Source organism: Cherax quadricarinatus, chromosome 22 (assembly GCF_038502225.1).
Source record: "Cherax quadricarinatus isolate ZL_2023a chromosome 22, ASM3850222v1, whole genome shotgun sequence".
Classification (NCBI taxonomy): domain Eukaryota; kingdom Metazoa; phylum Arthropoda; class Malacostraca; order Decapoda; family Parastacidae; genus Cherax; species Cherax quadricarinatus.
Window position 1 is genome coordinate 32583615 of NC_091313.1, and position 20011 is coordinate 32603625.

The following is a 20011-nucleotide window of genomic DNA, read 5'->3' on the forward strand; positions in this document are numbered from 1 at the left end:
TCAAAACTTTATTTCCTCATCCCAGGTAGTGAGTCCATGCCAAAAATAGTGTTCACTATCTTTTTTAAACCTTATTAGGTTCAGAGTGCATGGTACTCCATCAGATGTTACGTCTGACAGATGTTCGATTCCTGTCACGTACATTTAATGATGGGAAGCATGAATGTATGCATTTATACGTATGTATGTATGTATGTATGTATGTATGTATGTATGTATGTATGTATGTATGTATGTATATATGTATGTATATATATATATATATATATATATATATATATATATATATATATATATATATATATATATATATGTATGTATATATATATATATATATATATATATATATATATATATATATATATATATATATATATATATATATATATATATATATATATATATATATATATATGCAATAAGATAACAGTAAACAGGTGATTTCAGAATATGTAAAACAACCACTGTGAAAGAATAGAGAAATTCCAAGCGCATTCGTGACTACTCACATTATCATTGATAATGTGAGTAGTCACGAAAGCGCTTGGAATTTCTCTATTCTTTCACAGTGGTTGTTTTACACACAAACACACACACACACACACACACACACACACACACACACACACACACACACACACACACACACACACACACATATATATATATATATATATATATATATATATATATATATATATATATATATATATATATATATGTATGTATATACGTATGCTAAAGAACAGCAGGGGGTCTTAAGTATAGAATAGCAATATAAACTCGAGAATGTTATCGACCAATGTTAGGCCATTTTCACAGACATCAGACACTTGTATCATATCTTGCCACGTGTTGAATATCAAGTAAGACATTAATCACTTTTTCCAGTTGCATTTCTTCACATTTTATTTTAAATGTCAGATCTGATGTAGATGGCCTGTGTCCTTTCCTCGCTCTAGTTATCTCTTCAGCAAGCTGTTACATAAGTTACTTAAAAGTCAAATCCAAATATTTCGCTGGTCACTCTTTTTCACTTTCAGGTTCACAGATCCCTCACTCCATATTATTATAGTTAAAATGACCAATAAATATTATTTTTTTGTTTGTTTATGAGCAAATATATTCACTGTGGAAGCACTAAAATTTTAGAGGGCACACAACGCATGGGGGAATCTGAGACAGCCAGTTATTATCAAGAAACTTTTACAAGCGTCAAGATATCCTTTAACAGTCCTTTATATATTACTTTTGTATTTATTGTAATCCATTATCTAGCAGCTGTCTTTAATATTAACGAGGAGAATTTTTATCTTGCCTTATCGTCTTTCATGAGTCCGCTTCACAGCACTCCCGTCACAACACTCCCTCCCGTCACAACACTCCCTCCCGTCACAACACTCCCTCCCGTCACAACACTCATTCCCGTCACAACACTCCCTCCCATCACAACACTCCCTCCCGTCGCAACACTCCCTCCCATCACAACACTCCCGTCACAACACTCTCTCCCATCACAACACTCCCGTCACAACACTCTCCCGTCACAACACTCCCTCCCATCACAACACTCTCCCGTCACAACACTCTCTCCCATCACAACACTCCCGTCACAACACTCTCTCCCATCACAACACTCCCGTCACAACACTCTCCCGTTACAAAACTCTCCCATCACAACACTCTCCCGTCACAACACTCTCCCATCACAACACTATCCTTTCACAACACTCTCCCGTCACAACACTCTCCCGTCACAACACTCTCCGGTCACAACACTCTCCCATCACAACACTCCCGTCACAACACTCTCCCGTCACAACACTCTCCCGTCAGAACACTCTCCCGTTACAACTCTCTCCCATCACAACACTTCCGTCACAACACTCCCGTCACAACACTCTCCCGTCACAACACTCTCCCGTCAGAACACTCTCCCGTTACAACACTCTCTCCCATCACAACACTTCCGTCACAACACTCCCGTCACAACACTCTCCCGTCACAACACTGTAGCGAAGGACCGTGTGTCTAGCTCTGGAGCCCGGTCTCTGCACTTACGTAGGTTAACTAAAGTGGTTCAGTCACTGACCGATGTGGCCTTTGTCATATTTATTTTTGGATTTCTGCATTTAGTTGAAGTCCATTGCATTAATTCCTAATGCTTTCCACTCGGTTCCTTTCTTAACTCTGAAGGACTATTTCCTTCAGCGTTTTCGAATTATTTGAATTTATTTCCAAATATGTGTGTGTGTGTGTGTGTGTGTGTGTGTGTGTGTGTGTGTGTGTGTGTGTGTGTGTGTGTGTGTGTGTGTGTGTGTGTGTGTGTGTGTGTGTGTGTGAAAATTAATATAACCACACCAAAGCAAGATAATAAACTAAATTGAAAAAATATATGTATATCAAATCATCTACATTCAACAGCTGTAAATTACAATACACACACCTCACACAATCAGTTTGGGCATTGTGCTACAGACAAGCATATTTGGCGGTCGCGGACAATAATGATCCTAATGGATTTTTACCCAGAACAATGAAGCGTTATGGATAATAACAATGCGAATGTGTGATTGAAGTTCATTATCTTTTACTGATGAACACCAGAAACTGTTCATAATTTCTTGCGAACTATCCTTTATTAGATTCACTATTGCCATTAATATTGCTTGGTTGTTCCGTGAAACTTAATATGCCCAGCTGTATGTTGAGTATTGCATTATTGCCGTTGGAATACATCCATGTACCCACGTCGTACGGATGAGCTGAACGTCGTATGGATGAGCTGAGCATCTTCATGCTAACAAAATATATACCAAATGCTGAAAAGCTATTTACATTATAAACAAACATCCACTAGGCTGCTGGTGGGGTATGTACACTTATTCTGCCAGAATCCTGGTCAGGAATGAAGCCAGTCGTTCGCTGTTAAAGAAAATTTTTGATTAGATGACGCAATCACATTAATATATATATATATATATATATATATATATATATATATATATATATATATATATATATATATATATATATATATATATATATATATATATATATATATATATATATATATAACGTAATGCTACAGTGGAAAACAGGAGATAAGACTATATATGAAGGCCAGAATGTAAACAAATATTTGTAAAGAAGCAATATGTGGGACAATATGAGACATGAACGCTGGACTCTGTTGTTTAATGTTGGTGTTGGGAAGAAAATATGATCCATTTAACTTACCTCGATAGTGGAATTTCGGCTCTGACACTGAACACTTTTTCCCCTGAAAAGAGAAAGGCAAAATTTAATTCAGATACTTTTTCACAAGCTCGTATATATATATATATATATATATATATATATATATATATATATATATATATATATATATATATATATATATATATATATATATATATATATATATATATATATATATATGTATGTGTGTGTGTGTGTGTGTGTGTGGGTGTGTATGTGTGTGTGTGTGTGTGTATCTGTATGTGTGTGTGTGTGTGTGTGTGTGTGTGTGTGTGTGTGTGTGTGTGTGTGTGTGTGTGTGTGTGTGTGTGTGTGTGTGTGTGTGTGTGTTCTTATAAATGCTGAAAATCATACATACGAATTTGCTCTGAACAGTCGTATTTTTTATTTAATAAAAACTGTAAATGCTCCTCACGAACATTTAAAACAAAATTTCACACAATTCACGCTTTAGTTAATTATTAAAACTATTTAATAAGGTAAAACATTTACATTTGATTGGTAATAGCAGATAATGAAGCACATTTACTTTACTTTTCTCTCAGGAATAAAACACTCAAAGTAATCTTCACCACTTACATCCTCGTCACTTTAATGCTCACTTTCTAAATTCTCACTACTTATATCCTAACCACTTAAATTTTTGTTGCATAAAAGGCGTATCAGTCTGTGAAATATTGCTGTATCTAAACCCATTAACGAAGTTAATGGGTTTAGATACACTGTTTTCTGTTATTTTAGTGCATTTATAATAATAATAATAATAATAATAATAATAATAATAATAATAACAATAATAATAATGAAATATTAATAATAATAATAATAATAAAATATTATTATGATTATTATTATTATTATTTTGAACTATCATCATCGTATGTGAATCATGATACCTATAAGTACATAGGCACCGCCACCTACCTGGCTATCAGAGGAGAAGTCAATATTAGTACGGACGGTGCGATGATGCGCTGACTGCAGAGGTCGGAAGTTGTTGGCTACGGGAGCGTTTCTGCGGAAGTCTGAAGACCCTTGCTTGAGGCGCCTAAGACTTCGCATCTGTTGAGGGATCAGAAACTCTCTTTTTAGACACATTGCTGGTGTCTGCTGGTTAGGTGCAGGTGAGGGTGGTCACACTGGTAGTGTCAGTGGAGTAGGTGAAATAGTGTTTGTACACACTGCTGGTGTTATTTGGATAGGTTTGGGAGGGGGGGGGAAGGTGCAGTACATACTGGGACAATTGAGGTAAATTATTGGTAATACATTGCGCAGTTTTCTATTAGGTTTATGCACATCATATAAGATTTAAAAAATAACTGATTGGCTAATTTTTTTTTTCTGTAAGTTAAATGAAAAAGATATGTAAGAAACGACGGTAAGCTGTCGTAAGGGTTGAAAATTATTAGAAATAGCCCAGCAGTTACGGCTAAAAATATACTACTAAAACGCAGAATATATCGTAAAGCTGAAACTTTGCACATGAATGGAACTTTGCCAGTTTATACCATACAGAAAATCCACTAAATTACCTTTTTGGAGTTTTATTCAACATTGAAAAGAAATTCAAGACATCAGTGCCTAAGCCGTGGAAGGTCAGCAATTTTTTACTTATTTACTTTAAATTTATCACAAACTATCCGACTTTACAGCACTTTGATGTCAGTGTCAATATATTTGATGTTTTCTCGGATGTCACTACTTACATGACGACGTCTGACTGAAGAAAAATGATAAAAACTTTTACAAAAATCCACAATAATTTATTACATAAACCGGCTTAAAATTTTTAGTTTTTACATAAATAGTTGCAAAGATATGTTGAAACTTTCTAAATTTGTCCATAAATATGACATACTTGTCATTGATTAATTATTTCACATAAGTAGAGCCTTTGTTTCATGATGTCTAACGTGATATAATCATTTGAAAACAATTATCAAATAATATCACATAAATAATGTTAATTTTGGATTCATCTTGATGTACAATACTTTAGTGAGACATATCATGTATGTATATATTCATTATAAAACAATGTATATATATTCATTATATAACTATGCATTTTCTTGTCAATAGGTATCAACGACTGTACAAACGAGCACAAATATATGAAAATATGAATTGATGCAATTAATTTAAACTGATAGAATTAAGCAAAGCTGAAGATGATTTGGATGATATCATAATTTGCTTAGGAGGAATACGTCTCTTTATGTCTTGTATACTCTGTACGACTCATTATATCGTATAGAGAACCAGAAGACATCTAGGCTCTGGTATACACAAGATTTCAATGGAGCACATGAGGTCTACGTGAGAGAAACATTCATTGCGTGTATTAATATATATATGTTAAGATGAATTTAAGTAGTTCTGGCCTTTGTTACTGTTTTTACTCTTGTAGAAACATTCTCAGAGAATAAAACTTCAAAACAGGTGGGGTTTGAATCTACGGCGAGTGAGTGTTAAAACTCTAGGTCTGTTCTCACTTCCTCCTTCACTGCACGTTGAATGGGTAATTACGTTATTCTTTATGATTACTTCTGTTGTTTATGGTAGTGTTTTTAATATTTAATATTTTATTTTTAATTGCCAGTATTGATTTCGTTAGAGTTAACGAAATCTATTGCGTCACATAATTCTTCAGGGCCTTCAGCCTCTATCAGTGTCTCTGTGTTTCTGATAACCTGCCTGTTTTTCTTTTATCCCAGTCTGTAATGGATTACGAAAACCGTGAGGGGTAAAGGACGTATTATATTAATATGAACTACTGTACTGATCTCTCTAATTTCAGAGGAAAAAGGCATTGCTGATTGCTCTGATACAGCCGGTCTGTGTGTGATGTATGAATTTATAATAAATATGATCACGCAAAAAGCACATTATTGAATCAGAATTCATCGCCCAAGCTGAAACAGATCTAGATAACATCTGCAAAAGAGCATCTGTATGTAGCCTGGTTGCAGTATATTAAACAGGTGGGGCTGATGCGCCTCTTTATGCATGCAGAGCGACCCAGCGAGTGGCGCCTTCATCTTCACTGTGTTAGGGAAAGGGTACCTCATCTCCATGCCATTGCTCATTTGCATTATACAAAATCTGATTATTTGTACGTGAGGCAAATGCATGAGTCGCTAATCAAGACGCAGTCTGATGAATGAATAAGACTTACGCAGCAAGGAAACTTCAGTATACATAAGAGACATAACTTCTGAACCTACGTGTGGACTAATGTGTTAACTCAGTAAATCGTGATGTGTTCCATTTAGATTTTGAAAGCACTAACTAGAGGACGCGACTAATGAAAAAAATCATATGTATCCTTTCTCTTCCAGGTTGCCCTGGAGGTACTGTCTGGCATCGCTGATGCATCATCAGAAAAGCATGGCGACCTGAAATATTCATAGCAATCGCAAGACGCCGGCGTGTGATGAACATATCATGACTGGAAACCTAACATTCCTTTGAGATGTAAAATTCGACTTTTTTGTTGTTGTTGTCAGTGTTCACTAAAGTTTTCCTATGTGACTTTATATAGCGCGTCTGAGAGAAAGGTACCGAGCGCATGAGTGAGGTATATGGTTGGTCCAAATTACATTGTGAAGCTGTATACAGTACAGGGGTGAACATATCACTACATCACACGTAAACTCGGGCTTTGAAAGTTCGCTACGAATTCGTTCCCCCAGTCACAGCAATTGTTCATGCGAGTTTTCTGTTCAATGAAATATGAAGGAGACTTGGCTGATTCCCTTCGATACGATGGTGTGAGAACATATTGCCCGCTGGATAGATAAACACGACTGAAGGAGACTACTTTCTTCACGTAGTTGTGGTCACGAGCACAATACTTCATAGTGTATGTAAATCGTACATCACTTACGACATTACACTGCACAGCCCCGATAATCATTGTGTTCGATGGATCCTATATGCAATATACAAAATTGTTCACCTATCAGTAAATAGGTATGCACCTGGGATTTGAAATGAGTTGAAGTAGGATTAACATTTCTTAACGTGTGAATTGGACCGTGTAAAAGAGAAGACGAGTACAATCAAAGTGGAAGCTGAAAGCCTTTAGATGACCACATATTGATGGTAATACGTTGGTAACAGCAGCTCAACCGGACTACTCATGTAAGGCAAACAAATCACTACTTAACACTATACTTATTCGATGGTTCCGTCATGGAAGTGCATAAAACCAAAATTGAATCAGAGGTTTATTGCACTGAAACTGTATATAGGTCACTTGCTGTCAATATGGCAACAACAGGCACTGGTGTTTTTGAAATCTTGATCACCAAGTCTCGCTTTCCCATACAAGTCTGTCCTGAAATTCCCCTAAAAAGCATTAAAAGTGGAAAAAGTTTTCTAAGGTTGCCGAAATTAACAGGATCACTGGATGTATGACAGGTTGAATATACGTTCCTCACGCTATCACAGGTTGTGATTTTGCCTCCACTATACTCATGCTATCACATGCTATCACGGTACATCCACTATGAACCCCACAAAAATATAAAAATATCTCGTGAAAACCTTTGGAGAAAGAGTGCATCTTGGAAGCGAGAATTCAGATCTATACTCCAGCGACCGCAGAGCCTGATGAAATAGCTGCGGCCAGAGAAACATTCCTCTTGAAGCTTTATGGCAGAGATGAATCTGGGACATCTTTGGCGCTGGCCAGTTTTTCCTTTCTCCTCCCAGCATCGCCGCCAACCAACAACCACTGGAAGTAAACTTTTCGAAACTCCCGTAACTGCTGAGCCTTTAATGGAATACTTGACTATATCCTCTTTGCCTTACTGAAGTCTCCCAGCTCAGGCTAACGGATTTCAACTTTATATGACCCCTTCAGTGTAAAGGAAAATGACAGGGAAACAAAGTTAGCTTTTGTTCCAACTATGTAACTAGCACACGAAATAGGGTAGCAGCACACTGCTGATGTATCCAGTTTTGCTAGATACACTCCGGACTTAATATCAGGTCCAGGAATGACTCGCCACGGGTGTTCTACCGAGTGGCCGTGGAGATTTGTTGTACGTTTCCCGATGCATTAAACCCGCGTGGGTCATTCTAAGAGTGATGAAGGCTCGAATATTCATCTGGTTTCTGATCTGTCAGACTGTTGATGATCGCTTTGCCACTGATGTAAATCTGGTGCTTGTGTTAACTGTTCTTTCTTTGAGTAAATTCATCACTGCATGTACTATTGTGAGAAAAAGTTGCACTAGCCTGGTAGTGCTAGCCTGGTAGTGCTAGACTGGTAGAGCTAGCCTAGTAATGCTAGACCGGTAGTGCTAGCCTAGTAGTGCTAGACTGGTAATGCTAGCCTGGTATTGTTAGACTGGTGGGGTGAGCCAGGTAGTGCTAGCCTGGTGGGGCTAGCCAGGTAGTGCTAGCCTGGTGGGGCTAGCCAGGTAGTGCTAGCCTGGTGGGGCTAGCCAGGTAGTGCTAGCCTGGTGGGGGTCGTTTGGTGGGGCTAGCCTGGTAGTGCTAGCCTGGTGGGGCTCGCCAGGTAGTACTAGCCTGGTGGGGCTACCTTGGTGGGGCTCGCCTGGTGGTGCTAGCCTGGTGGGGGTAGCCTGGTGAGGCTCGCCTGGTGGGGCTAGCCTGGTTGGGCTCGCCTGGTGGTGCTAGTCTGGTGGTGCTAGCCTGGTGGTGCTAGCCTGGTAGTGCTAGCCTGGTGGTGGTAGCCTGGTGGTGGTAGCCTGGTGGTGGTAGCCTGGTGGTGGTAGCCTGATGGTGCTAGCCTGGTGGTGCTAGCCTGGTAGTGCTAGCCTGGTGGTGGTAGCCTGGTGGTGGTAGCCTGGTGGTGGTAGCCTGGTGGTGCTAGCCTGGTGGTGCTAGCCTGGTGGTGCTAGCCTGGTGGTGCTAGCCTGGTGGTGCTAGCCTGGTGGTGCTAGCCTGGTGGTGCTAGCCTGGTGGTGCTAGCCTGGTGGTGCTAGCCTGGTGGTGCTTGTGCTAGCCTGGTGGTGCTTGTGCTAGCCTGGTGGTGCTTGTGCTAGCCTGGTGGTGCTTGTGCTAGCCTGGTGGTGCTTGTGCTAGCCTGGTGGTGCTTGTGCTAGCCTGGTGGTGCTTGTGCTAGCCTGGTGGTGCTTGTGCTAGCCTGGTGGTGCTTGTGCTAGCCTGGTGGTGCTTGTGCTAGCCTGGTGGTGCTAGCCTGGTGTAAACATGCCAGGCCCCTCCTTGGCGGCGAGGGATGGAAGGTCCTTATTAATAATATTGAAATGATATAGTCTCCACTAGGGACTATATCATTTCTTCAGTGAGAATTAATGAAGTTCCTGGTGTGCGAAACGTCTCCCAAAATGCCATTTACAGCATTTTATGTCTTATTAATACACTTATCGGCATATAATACAACTGATACATAATGTACAAAGAATTCTTTAATTCCGGTGAAGGATCCTTGATTTAAAATAAACAAAGAAACCCTCCATTTGTACGGATCAAACCTGATCACCTCCCATTTTCCATGACCATAATGTCTACCTCATAAATCTCTAATATAACATTTGCAAATAAACGTTACTATAGTGAAAATTGACCCTCTCCTCCCCCCCCAAAAAATCTCGCTTTTTTAAAGATTCAAATTTTAAAGGTAGTTTTTAGTACATAATTTTTTTTTCGTAATAATATAAATACTTACTGTTGAGTGATGTTGTATGTAAGAAGGTCGTATGTGTGGTTAACACCAGTTTGTTTTTGTTAAATGGTTAAATTCTGAATGTTTTATTATAAATATTTGACATAAACATTGAAGCTCATTATATATGTTAAGCTGAAGATAAATTTGAAGCAAATTGGTGTGTATGTATTATTATTATTATTATTATTATTATTATTATTATTATTATTATTATTATTATTATTATTATTATAATAATTATTATTATTATTATTATTATTATTATTATTATTATTATTATTATTATTATTATTATAATTATTATTATTATTATTATTATTATTATTATTATTATTATTATTATAATTATTATTATTATTATTATTATTATTATTATTATTATTATTATTATTATTATTATTTTATTCACTGTACGGATCATAGAGCACCTGAAGAATGACAGATAATCAGCTTCAATCTGAGGTTGGAGTATGGCTCCAGTTACTTTGATCAAGAGCCCGGCAATGGTAAAAAAGGACCTCTCTTATTTTTAGTAGATATAATGTTATTTTACGGCTGTTGTTCAGATTTTTCTTTTGAAAATATTAAATGAAGCTCTCATGACTGTGAAAGATTTTTGGTGTAATGTGCAGGTTGAGGTTCTTTCTTTGCACCAGAATGTTGCTTTACGTTATTTTTCACGAGGTTATAAACTGTAGTGAAGGTTTATTATTATGTACGTTAACCTCACCTCCGGCGAGAGGTGTACACACACACACGTACACACACACACACACACACACACACACACACACACACACACACACACACACACACACACACACACACACACACACACACACACACACATACACACACACATACACACACACACACATACACACACACATACACACACACACACACACACACACACACACACACACATACACACACACATACACACACACACACACATATATACACACACACACATACACACACACACACACACATACACACACACATACACACACACACACCTACACACACATACACACACACATACACACACACACACACACACACACACACACACACACACACACACACACACACACACACACACACACACACACACACACACACACACACATCCCCACTTGAAGTGATCAATAATATTTTAGCAATACAGTTGATAGATAAAGTCACAGTGTGACTAACGTGTTTCCGTCTACTTAACCTTGGAGTGTTGCAGAATTATAAATATTACACCTTCTTTTTTACAGATTATCGCCCTGCTAGTGATGAAAGAACCACTGAAATGGGTCCAATAAATTTTGAGATTTGTGTACTTATAGTGAGTGTATTTACCAAAATACGAGTGAATTCATAAAAAATCATTAAAAAAAATTGATAGAGGACATATAACTTAAGAGCTTACGGTATCCAAGTGTGATCGCTGCTTCTTTAGTTTATAAACCTTGCTAATAACAACATTCGGAAGCCATAAAACGTTATGCTGAATATGTTTAGTCTACTGAGCCGCATTCCACAGACATAATGCCGTGATTCAGCTTCAGCTTACTTCTGGCAGCATCTTTAATCTTGTTGACGGTTTCCAGTAAGTCCTCTCAAAATATACAGCAACAAAGCATTGATATGCACTCTGGCTAAAAGCTCTTATCCTACAGGGAGTTACCCTTTCCGAATATTTTTCGATGCTGTCTCATTGCATTTGAGATCGTTGGCAGCGTTGTTGGCAGGACTCTGTGATCGGCGGACTATTTTAGGTAATACTGTAATTGCGGGTTTAGTCGCTCTTTTTCCACCTCCATACTTTGTGGGATCATTATAATAATGGAATACAGAACCGATAAGTAGATGAATAAGGCACATGAAATAAGGATAAAGAATGGAAGACTTTTGCAGTATTTAGGAATCTTTATTCTGGAAACGTTTCGCCAGCCAGTGGCTTCATCAGTCCAATACAGAGAAGAACTGATGGACTGAATATATTTACTCCAGGCTGAGGGACTGATTACCTCAAACTACTGCTCATCTTCCACCGTTCTTCTCTGAAGAAGTCACTGGCTGGCGGAATATTTTCAGAATAAAGATTCCCAAATGTTGCACAAGTGTCTCATTCTTCATTTTTTTATTTTCTAGACCATGAAAAAGATACCTGAGTGTTGTACATGAGTCTTAATCAGCCATCTGATGGGCGGAGGATCGGAGACGTTAGACACACACACGATCGTTGTCTCATGTTATGATTCCTTCCCCGGTGTCTCTCTGAGAGAAATACGAAGTTGCGCTAGCGGTCAGATACCTGTTAGCTGATTGCCCCATTTATCAAATGGCAAAAAAAAAAAAAATACTTTCTGACTTCTCTCTCAATGACCTGATGTAATTTTGGCTCTTCTCTTGGGAAGTTCAACCATCAGTGCAATGGTAGACCTGTGAGCTGAAAGCTCACAAGCCACAGGTCACAGTGTGGCCAGTAACATCCAAGATGAGTGTCAGGTGGAGTCAACTCACGTTATAAACATCCCGGAGTGTCTCCGCTCCATACAGTAGTGGAGACACGCTTGAATTCTAATATTCTGTTTTGTTGGATCTGCGATACACTCACATTCTGTCTGTTTGTTTCTCTCTCTCTCTCTCTCTCTCTCTCTCTCTCTCTCTCTCTCTCTATCAGATAAGCATACATAAAACTTACAGGCACTTTGATAGGAAGATAAGAAGTAAGCTGACTTCCACACCTAGATCACAAAAAGCATCAGAAACTGGGAGAACAAGACACAAGAGGATCTGGACAGACTGCAGGATGTTTCATGCATGTGGCTACTGAACTTCAACCCCGGCAAAAGTAATGTTATATAAAACCTAAGTAGAGAGAAGAGCGGATACAAAATACAGATTGAAATACAGGAGCAATAAATTTTATACTAGGAAGATGGTCCCTATTCAGCGATACAGTAATACTAAGTATATAACCAGAGCCACATATCAGCTAAATAAACATAGCTATGTAGTATTCAGATCTGGAGAAAATGTATATATAAATATACTCAGGTGAATTAACAGAGTTCTTCAGGATCCTGTAATATGTATCAGGCGGAGCCAGGAGCTATGAATCAACTCAAGCAAGGAAAATACCGCGCGCCCGCACAAGCACTCAAAAAAACACACACACAGGTATTAAGGAACACCACATACCTGGCTAAAGGCAATATAGAGGGGCTTATTAGGGAGAATCCATGTGACGGTCTCATAGCAGGCAGGGACGGTGAGGGAGCCGTCGTAGGTCAAGTACTGCTCAGTGGAAGGCATCAACTCCCTGATGCTCAGCTCGTGTACTGGTGACGATGATCCTGTAGTGGGAGGTTAGAGAGAAAGCTGCGTCAGTTCACTCTCATGAAATGAGGACATGAATTTTGGGGATATATATAAGGAAATGTGAGCTTTGTAGATTGTGAGATAAATAAATGTGAATTTTGTTGACCGTGAGATAAAAAAAATGTTTAGGGACGTGAGAACGAGTAGGAGAGAATGAGAAAAAAAACAAATTGGAAGGAATAAGAAGGAAAGAAAGAAAGAGATCAACAGAGTAGGAGAGAGAGAAAGAGAGAGAGAGAGAGAGAGAGAGAGAGAGAGAGAGAGAGAGAGAGAGAGAGAGAGAGAGAGAGAGAGAGAGAGAGAGAGAGAGAGAGAGAGAGAGAAATTTAAATCCGCCAAAAAGTTAGAGGAATCGGTTGTAAAATCAAAGGTCAGACTCACGTAGCTAAGATCAGGTAGACCTAACAAAGGTCAGGCTGACATACGAAAGCCAGGCTGTCATGCCAAAGGTTAGCCTGATCTACCAAAGGTTAGCCTGATCTACCAAAGGTCAACTTCCCCTACTAAAGGTCAGGCTGGCATACCAAAGGTCAGGCTGACTTATTACAGGTCAGGCTGCCGTACCAAAGGTCAGGCTGCCGTACCAAAGGTCAGGCTGACATACCGAAAGTAAGGCTGACCTACCAAGACTAACAGTTTCATACCAGAGCTCAGGCTTGTATATTGAAGGTTATAATGAAGGTCCGAGAGAGAGAGAGAGAGAGAGAGAGAGAGAGAGAGAGAGAGAGAGAGAGAGAGAGAGAGAGAGAGAGAGAGAGAGAGAGAGAGAGAGAAAGAGAGAGAGAGAGAGAGAGAGAGAGAGAGAGAGAGAGAGAGAGAGAGAGAGAGAGAGAGAGAGAGAGAGAGAGAGAGAGAGAGACAGCGTCATTATTTAATCAAGGCGTCAGGTCAGCAACTCTCCAAACATTTTTCCACGTTGTTTCAAAGTCGGAGTAGAAATTTCTAAAGCATAATATATATTTTTTTTATCATCCTTGTTATATATAATATTTCAGACACAAATATTTAGAACTTTGCCATTGATCGCCTAAAAAAATCAATAACAAAGAGGACTCGATTCCTTTAGTATACAGAAAAAAAAAATGGTATTCAAAAAGATCTCTGATTCAACAGCAAAAGTTTATTTACACTTTATACAAAAAAAAGACTAAGATCAAACAGAATAATAGTGGTTCACAAATAACAAAAGCCATGATAAAATGGTTGGAACAATTCACACAAAAGCCATAAGCAGAAAATAAATGTAAAGAGAAGGTTTAGATCCTTCCCGGACAGTTCTCTTGTTTTAGCAATGGCGAGGAGACTGGCAAGCGAGAGGGTTCCAATCCTTGATTGGGCGGAGTAACACTTTTGACAAAATTCCTATACTCCATTCACCCCGGTGTAGGCAGCACTGATTGCGCGCCTCGATTAAAGGCAAAACGACGGGCGGATCGTGTTCTGGGAGCTAATACTCTGCTTGACTGAAGCTGGGATCACCATCTGAGGCTGGGATCACCATCTGAGGCTGGGATCACCATCTGAGGCTGGGATCACCATCTGAGGCTGGGATCACCATCTGAGGCTGGGATCACCATCTGAGGCTGGGATCACCATCTGAGGCTGGGATCACCATCTGAGGCTGGGATCACCATCTGAGGCTGGGATCACCACCTGAGGCTGAGATCACCACCTGCGGCTGGGATCACCACCTGAAGCTGGGATCACCACCTGACACTGGGATCATCATCTGAGGCTGGGATCACCACCTGAGGCTGGGATCACCACCTGAGGCTGGGATCACCACCTGAGGCTGGGATCACCATCTGGGACTGGGATCACCACCTGAGGCTGGGATCACCACCTGAGGCTGAGATCACCACCTGCGGCTGGGATCACCACCTGAGGCTGGGATCACCACCTGAGGCTGGGATCACCACCTGAGGCTGGGATCACCACCTGAGGCTGGGATCACCACCTGAGGCTGGGATCACCACCTGAGGCTGGGATCACCACCTGAGGCTGGGATCACCACCTGAGGCTGGGACCACCACCTGAGGCTGGGATCACCATCTGAGACTGGGATCACCACCTGAGTCTGGGATCACCACCTGAGGCTGGGATCACCACCTGAGGCTGGGATCACCACCTGAGGCTGGGATCACCACCTGAGGCTGGGATCACCACCTGAGGCTGGGATCACCACCTGAGGCTGGGATCACCACCTGAGGCTGAGATCACCACCTGAGGCTGGGATCACCACCTGAGGCTGGGATCACCACCTGAGTCTGGGATCACCACCTGAGGCTGGGATCACCACCTGAGGCTGGGATCACCACCTGAGGCTGGGATCACCACCTGAGGCTGGGATCACCACCTGAGGCTGGGATCACCACCTACCTTCCTACATCTTTCCTCGTCAGTTATAAAATCCTGATAAACCCGGTTATCAGACATTTAAACCAGACAGTTAAAACAAGTTAAAAAAATACCAAAATTAAATAAATTAGAGTGACAAAGTGGCTCGAGTACACTCCACAAAATTATATATAAACTTAAAAAAAAAAACATAATCCTTTCAAAATTAATGCCTTGGGATTTTTTGGAGTGATGTGGTAACATTTAAATCTAGAGATTATTAAAAGGGGGACATAAATAGATCCGTACGGGCAAGCAATCTTAAATCAAATTTTAAACTGAGATAGAGAGAATCAAACACCGAACCAGAAAGAAGTGTGTGAGTTAGTACTACTGAGCCAGAAAGTGTGTTAGTACTACTGAGTCAGAAAGTGTGTTGGTACTAGTAAGCCAAGGGTGTCTGTTAGTACTTCTGAGCCAGGGGTGTGTCTGTACTACTGAGCCAGGGGTGTGTCTGTCAGTACTACTGAGCCAGGGGTGTGTCTGTTAATACTTCTGAGCCAGGGGTGTGTCTGTCAGTACTACTGAGCCTGAGATGTGTCTGTCAGTACTACTGAGCCAGGGGTGTGTCTGTCAGTACTACTGAGCCAGGGGTGTGTCTGTCAGTACTACTGAACCAGGGGTGTGTCTGTCAGTACTACTGAGCCAGGGGTGTGTCTATTAGTACTACTGAGCCAGGGGTGTGTCTGTTAGTACTACTGAGCCAGGGGTGTGTCTGTCAGTACTACTGAGCCAGGGGTGTGTCTGTTAGTACTACTGAACCAGGGGTGTGTCTGTCAGTACTACTGAGCCAGGGATGTGTCTGTTAGTACTTCTGAGCCAGGGGTGTGTCTGTCAGTACTATTGAGCCAGGGATGTGTCTGTTAGTACTTCTGAGCCAGGGGTGTGTCTGTCAGTACTACTGAGCCAGGGGTATGTCTGTTAGTACTACTGAGCCAGGGGTGTGTCTATTAGTACTACTGAGCCAGGGGTGTGTGTGCCAGTACTACTGAGCCATGGATGTGTCTGTCAGTACTACTGAGCCAGGGGTGTGTCTGTCAGTACTACTGAGCCAGGGGTATGTCTGTTAGCACTACTGAGCCAGGGGTGTGTCTGTTAGCACTACTGAGCCAGGGCTGTGTCTGTTAGTACTACTGAGCCAGGGGTGTGTCTGTTAGTACTACTGAGCCAGGGGTGTGTCTGTCAGTACTACTGAGCCAGGGGTGTGTCTGTTAGCACTACTGAGCCAGGGGTGTGTCTGTCAGTGCTACTGAGCCAGGGGTGTGTTTATCAGTACTACTGAGTTAGGGGTGTGTCTGTTAGTACTACTGAGCCAGGGGTGTGTCTGTCAGTGCTACTGAGCCAGGGGTGTGTCTGTCAGTGCTACTGAGCCAGGGGTGTGTCTGTCAGTGCTACTGAGCCATGGATGTGTCTGTCAGTGCTACTGAGCCAGGGGTGTGTCTGTCAGTGCTACTGAGCCAGGGGTGTGTCTGTCAGTGCTACTGAGCCAGGGGTGTGCCTGAGTGACGAATTACCTTGAGAGAGTTGCTGCCACATCTCAACAATTGCGACTCAAGGCTCGTTGATTGTCTAGTGTTGTAATGACCGTCAATAACTATCTTTGGTATATACACCTCGTTAACGATTAATTTATTTTGAGCGATCAATGTTCCTCGTGGTGACGTTCTTAAATGTTTTAGTATAAATGTTCCTAGATATAATATGTTTATTCTAATATTAGCCTAATATAGCTTGTTAAATAGTTTTTCCAGCATATTTTCACCTCTGTTTCATACAGGTATCAGACACCTCCATATTTCATACAGGCATCAGAGACATCCATATTTCATACAGGTATCAAACATCTCCCTGTTTCATACAGGTATCAGACACCTCCATGTTCCATACAGGTATCAGACACCTCCCTGTTTCATACAGGTATCAGATACCTCCCTGTTTCATACAGGTATCAGATACCTCTCTGTTTCATACAGGTATCAGACACCTCCCTGTTTCATACAGGTATCAGACACCTCCATTTTTCATACAGGTATCATACACCTCCATGTTTCATACAGGTATCAGACACACTCCACTACTCCCAGTCCGGTCTGCTTTAAAGTTTACTCTTCTCTTTACGTGTAATGAACCCTCTCTGCCGCTCCGGTTCACTACCTCACAATCTCTGCACATCATGCTTTCATATTGCACACAACATCGGGTTTGCACCGGCACTGTAATGTTGATCATTCCTGCTTCTAAGCCAACCATCAGTGCTAGTTTTATATTCACATGCTCATCATTAAGAAATCTACTAATCATTTTCTTTACTGTTTCTTCTCTCTCGTATTGTTAGCTTATTCCTTTCTACTAACACACACACACACACACACACACACACACACACACACACAAACACACACACACACACACACACAGAATGTGTGTCCCATCGCTTCCTTGATTCAGTATTACTGATTTATATATATATAAAGATCATTGTATTGCTTTTGTTAAATAACGATTTAATTGTAATTATCTTATTGTTTTAATTTAATATTCCATTCATATTTATATTGCCTGAAAATCAGCGAAAGCCATCATGACACTTTGCATTAGATTTTATTTTTATAAAGTCGAATGCTTAATTTCAGGTAATTCGCTTGTCATGGTTCTTTCTTCTGGTCGCTGGACTCAGATTGCGCCTCTGTAATCTTTCCACTAGTAACCACAGAATGGGTACGGGTGCATAATAATGCTATTAAAGTGAACTAGCTTCACTATGAGGATCTGCATACTTCTCAGGAATACGTATTAATTTGATCTTACTCAGAATAATGCAACCGTCTGTTAGAGGAGGATAAGAGTCCAGGAAGATTGCAATGTTTTGACTAAAAATGTAATGTTATTAAGGAGCAATTTTAGAAACGTAAATTATGAGAAGACTAACTTGCTTTGTGCTCGAGTATGATGTGATAAAGAGGTAACTGCAGTAACATGCTGATAGAAACCTTTTGAAGACCTCGCGCCTCTGGTATAATCTTATGGAAATAGTTTAGAATATTTACTTATATATTATTAGGCTAAGAAGATACGAAGCCGACGGTAGAGAAACTTTGGGAATGGAGTTAAGTGTGTCTTTACTCGCCGAGTTATTTTCCCAGAGTCGAATTTGAAATTCGGCTCACAAGAGAAGCCCCCGCTTCGACTCCCGGGCTGGACAAAACCTTAAACCTGCTGCTGCTTCTGCCCTGTTCACTCACCAGTAAAATAACGTGAGTGTTAAACGACTGTTTTTGGTAGCATCCTGGGTATAAACGTGTAGCAAAGATACAGAAGTAGAGCTGGGCTCTAAGACGAGCTGAGGTAGGATAACAGCTCTTGGCCTGTAAATCACATTGTGCAAAATACACTGCTTCTGACGTTACTTCCTAAACTAAGTCGACCTACATTACTAATTTCTGACCCTTTGCCTTATCATACCTCCTCTTGAAACTGTGTATTAAAGCTGCCTCCGTCACTTCCTCATCCTACTCGTTCCACCTTTCTACTGAGAGGCTATTTGGGCACATACATAAAAAATATAATATTCATTGTCACAAACTCATGAAATTTATGATAAAATATTCATAGAGTTCATATAAACTATAATTCCAATGTGAGGAACGATGTGGTGAGCCGGATACATTATCACTCAGCGTTACTATAACTAAGCCAGAGTTACTATAATTAAGCTAGTGTATGTATAATAAATCAATCTCACAATAACTGCACCAGGGTTAGGATAACTAAATCAGTATCACTATAATTAAACCAGAATCACTATAACTAAACCAGCATCACTATATAGCAGCATAGCTATATAGCAGCATCACTATAACTAAAACAGCATCACCATAAAGTAACGTCACTATAAAGCATTATCACTATAGCTAAACCAGCATCACTATAAAGCAACATCACTATATAGCAGCATCACTATATAGCAGCATCACTATATACCAGCATCACCATACAGCAGCATCACTATAACTAAAGCAGCATCACCATAAAGTAACGTCACTATAAAGCATTATCACTATAACTAAACCAGCATCACTATAAAGCAACATCACTATATAGCAACATCACTATGTAGCAGCATCACTATATAGCAGCATCACTATATACCACCATCACCATACAGCAGCATCGCTATAACTAAAGCAGCATCACCATAAAGTAACGTCACTATAAAACAGTATCACTATAACTAAACTGACATCACCATTACTAGGCCAGTATCACTATCAACTAGCTCTGGAAGAAAATCATTTCCTTAATGAATAT

The 20011-nt window shown here is 40.2% G+C and overlaps 1 protein-coding gene across 1 annotated transcript in view; it reads right to left on the reverse strand.

The window, feature by feature from the left end:
* Window positions 1-1455: 1455 nt before the first annotated feature.
* Window positions 1456-20011, reverse strand: part of LOC128689735 (carbonic anhydrase-related protein 10-like) — a 380908-nt gene continuing 362352 nt past the window's right edge. Inside the window, exons 10-14 of the mRNA XM_070087647.1 lie at window positions 15679-15689; window positions 13127-13281; window positions 4186-4323; window positions 3241-3283; window positions 1456-2925 (exon numbers count right to left, since the gene is read on the reverse strand). Coding sequence (XP_069943748.1) covers window positions 2903-2925; window positions 3241-3283; window positions 4186-4323; window positions 13127-13281; window positions 15679-15689 — 370 coding nt within the window. The 3' untranslated portion in view covers window positions 1456-2902. The remainder of the gene's footprint in view (window positions 2926-3240; window positions 3284-4185; window positions 4324-13126; window positions 13282-15678; window positions 15690-20011) is intronic.